Source organism: Glycine max, chromosome 8, assembly GCF_000004515.6.
Source record: "Glycine max cultivar Williams 82 chromosome 8, Glycine_max_v4.0, whole genome shotgun sequence".
NCBI classification, from domain to species: Eukaryota; Viridiplantae; Streptophyta; class Magnoliopsida; order Fabales; family Fabaceae; genus Glycine; species Glycine max.
Window position 1 is genome coordinate 16,684,269 of NC_038244.2, and position 3,289 is coordinate 16,687,557.

The following is a 3,289-nucleotide window of genomic DNA, read 5'->3' on the forward strand; positions in this document are numbered from 1 at the left end:
GTATTTTTTTACTTGATCTTGTATCATTTGTGTGTTGAATAGCAGGAATTTATCTCCTTATATCTTTAGTGTACCAGCTAAATTGCAAGCAAGAACTTGTAGACTTGTAGTTTCCTTCAGTATCTCTTTGACGGTAAACTTGTCAAGTCTTGCAAGAAAACATGACTGCCTCCTTTTACCCAATTTTGTTCAAAATTGCTGAAGCACTTAATTTTCGATCATGACTCACAAAGTATTAGTCCCTTACTGTAAGTACTGCGTACGTAGTATCATGAACCAACAATAGCCCCATACAATAAGAACACATACAATTAGAAGGTTGAAGGTTGCATACTAGCTCTCGCAATTCGAACAGTTGATTATGAATTTAACACCACTTAAAATCATCAACACATATCATGTCTGTAATTTGTCCGTGTATTTTTATTTATTTATTTTTTACCTAAGGGAAACATTTGATAGAAGAGTAATTTTTGGTTTTTTCATATTTATTATGTATTTTATTCGTTTTAAAATTCATGATTCTCAAACATGAAAAACTTCTCTCTTCCCAAATACTTCAAATATATTTGTGCTTGCATGCAACAATAATAAATAATAAGCATCTTGCGGGTATCCCTAGATTCCCAGAGGAGTTTAACCTCCTTCTCAAGCTCAGGGATTACAAGCATTGTTCTCCATCTTGTCCATTGAGCGCATCGCATCGTATCAAATTTAAGTTACTTAAAGCAACATCTAGAAATATAAGTGAATTTCAAAAGGAGCAGTTAACAATTGGTTTCTAGACAAACAAGTATTTTATTAACTCATTAAAGATTTCATCAATGTCTATTTTCTCAATTACATTTCCAGTTATTATTTCCCCTCCTACAATCATAACCACATTTTATCACCAAAATTTACGGGTAGATTGAATACAAATTAAAAATCCATTTATCAGAATAGTTAAAAGGATGAATGATATACCAAGAACCTTTTTCCTGCGTAGTATATCTCCATAAATGTGATCCCCAACATAGAGAACCTGCATATATCTTAAGGTATTTACAGGAAGCTTCAGTTTAGTGACAATCCTCAGTGTGCTTGAATCCTAAATCAACAACTCCTTAAAAGTAATCAACTTAAAATCTTAAGGTATTTACCACTTGGTCTTGTAGAGAATATCATTATGAGCTAGAAATGAACAAATATGAAAATTCTTTTATCTGTCTCTGTGATCCTTCTGCTATAAGATTTCATGGGTCAAAGTTGTTTGTAGCATCTTCAATTTCTTCTAATGAGAAAATGCAGTATGGTGGGACTCCAAGAACAGGTAGCCACATTGGCAGAAGATCACGTCCTATTTAATTTCACAGGAAAAAAAAAACAATTAATGCATGAGTTAAATAACTGATCTAAAAGGCCTTTACAGCAGTTGTAACGACTAACGATTGTTCAATTAAATTGGCGGTATTAAGATTTCATCCACTAATTTTATTAATGATGATTTCAGATGTGGTGTCTACATGATAAACGCGATTGATTTCTTAACAAGCATTAAACGTTTATCGTTGGTCTGTTGCATAAAACTGAGGCAGGGGAAATATCACAAGTATTGCAGGGTCATCTGCATTACAAAATACACGAACCATATCCTGAATCAAACATTTTTTTCTCATACACAAAAAACAAGCCTTACAATGTGATTCTAGCAGATTGGACTAACTAAATAAAAGCTCATAAAATATGAGCATATTAGCCAGCTATATAGTAATACAAAAAGACTATAGATTATGTGAAACGAAGGCATTGATTATGAACATTGAAGAAACTTTCTTCATATTACAAACGTTAAGACACTTAAAAGATTATTACAGAAAACTACTAGTACAAGTGGGTAAAGAACAAGAACATAAAGATTTAACCCTTTTTTCACACATAGCCTTCAACCAAGGTAGGTTTCTTGTTTTCTTCTTCATCATCTTCTTCTCCACCTTTCTTCACATCCTTGATATCCAACCCTTGCAACTCATCAACGCACGCTTCCACATCCTCTCCTAATTTGTCTCCTCCCTCCACCACCACGTCGGCGGAGGCGTCGCCTCCTTCACCAGCAACTTTGACTTCGTCGGCGACGGGCTCGACTCCCCTCTCTACGATGCAGGATCCCGGCAGTTCGTTTTCCGATTCGACTCCGATGACTGCATCGGAGGCGTCCTTGGCGCTGGGCCACGGGTCGCTGACGCAACCTCCGTCGTTGTCGTCGTCGGTGGAGGAGAAAATGGAGGCGGCGCGTGATTTGACGGCGGCGGCGGCCTTCAGAAAAGCTTCGTGGATGGAATCGGGTGGAAGGGCAGGATCTTCGAGGCCGGCATCTTCTAGACGTGGAGGTAGGATCTTGTGCAGCATTCCAGATTGTTCCTTTGTAGACTCCATCACATCACATCACATCACATCACGTTTTCCTTTGTGTTGTGTCAACCGTAATCACAATGGATGCATATAGCACCGATTGAGGCGGTGGTGTGCAACCTTTTTGGGCCTTTTGGGCTTTTCTTTATCTTTAACGCCTCATGTGTTTCTCTACTTCACTTTCCTTGGATTTTAATACTATGATTTGATCATAAGTTATATTTTTTAATTTATGATCAAATTTATACTGTGATATGTTATTATTATTGTTATTAATTATTGATTCTTTCTTTTTAAAAATATGCAAATTAAAGTTATAGCTAGAGACTTTAAAAATAATAGATTTAAAATAAGAAGTAAAACTGAATCATTTAATTGACATTAAAAACACAAGAGGAGAGTTCATCATTTCACATCATTTCAGGAGAGAAGAATATTTAAATGAGAAGGGGTGTACAAGAGAGTGAGAAAAATAAAACAATTAGAATATAAGATAAATTTAGATGTTTATATAGAGATTATTTTTTAAATAGTTTTATATATGTATCTTTATTTTTACCACCTTTTGTTAGAAATAAGAGATGTGAAAACTGAAAACACATATAATAGAATGCAATCAATGAAATGAAATAAAAAATCAAATGTGCTTCTAGACAAATAGAATGAAATGAAATAAAATCAAATACACTTATAGAGAAGCAAAGTGAACTTTCACAAAAGTCTATTTAGCTCAAAAGAGATGGAGAAAAAAGGAGAAGAAAAATAGAACTAAATGAAGAAAGGAAGGACCTCCATTTATAAGACGGAAGTGACAAAGGCCACTATTTAGTTTCAAATAATAGATATATTTTTTAAAAGTAAATGTTAATTAAAATTTATATAAAAAAATTTGAAAAAA

At 34.3% G+C, this 3,289-nt stretch overlaps 1 protein-coding gene across 1 annotated transcript; it reads right to left on the bottom strand.

Annotated features, from left to right (window-relative positions):
* Positions 1-1,770: 1,770 nt before the first annotated feature.
* LOC100812629 (uncharacterized) lies at positions 1,771-2,553 on the bottom strand. The gene has a single exon (XM_003531628.5). It carries the CDS (start codon positions 2,413-2,415, stop codon positions 1,912-1,914), a length of 504 nt encoding a protein of 167 aa, XP_003531676.1. The 5' UTR covers positions 2,416-2,553; the 3' UTR covers positions 1,771-1,911.
* Positions 2,554-3,289: the final 736 nt, after the last annotated feature.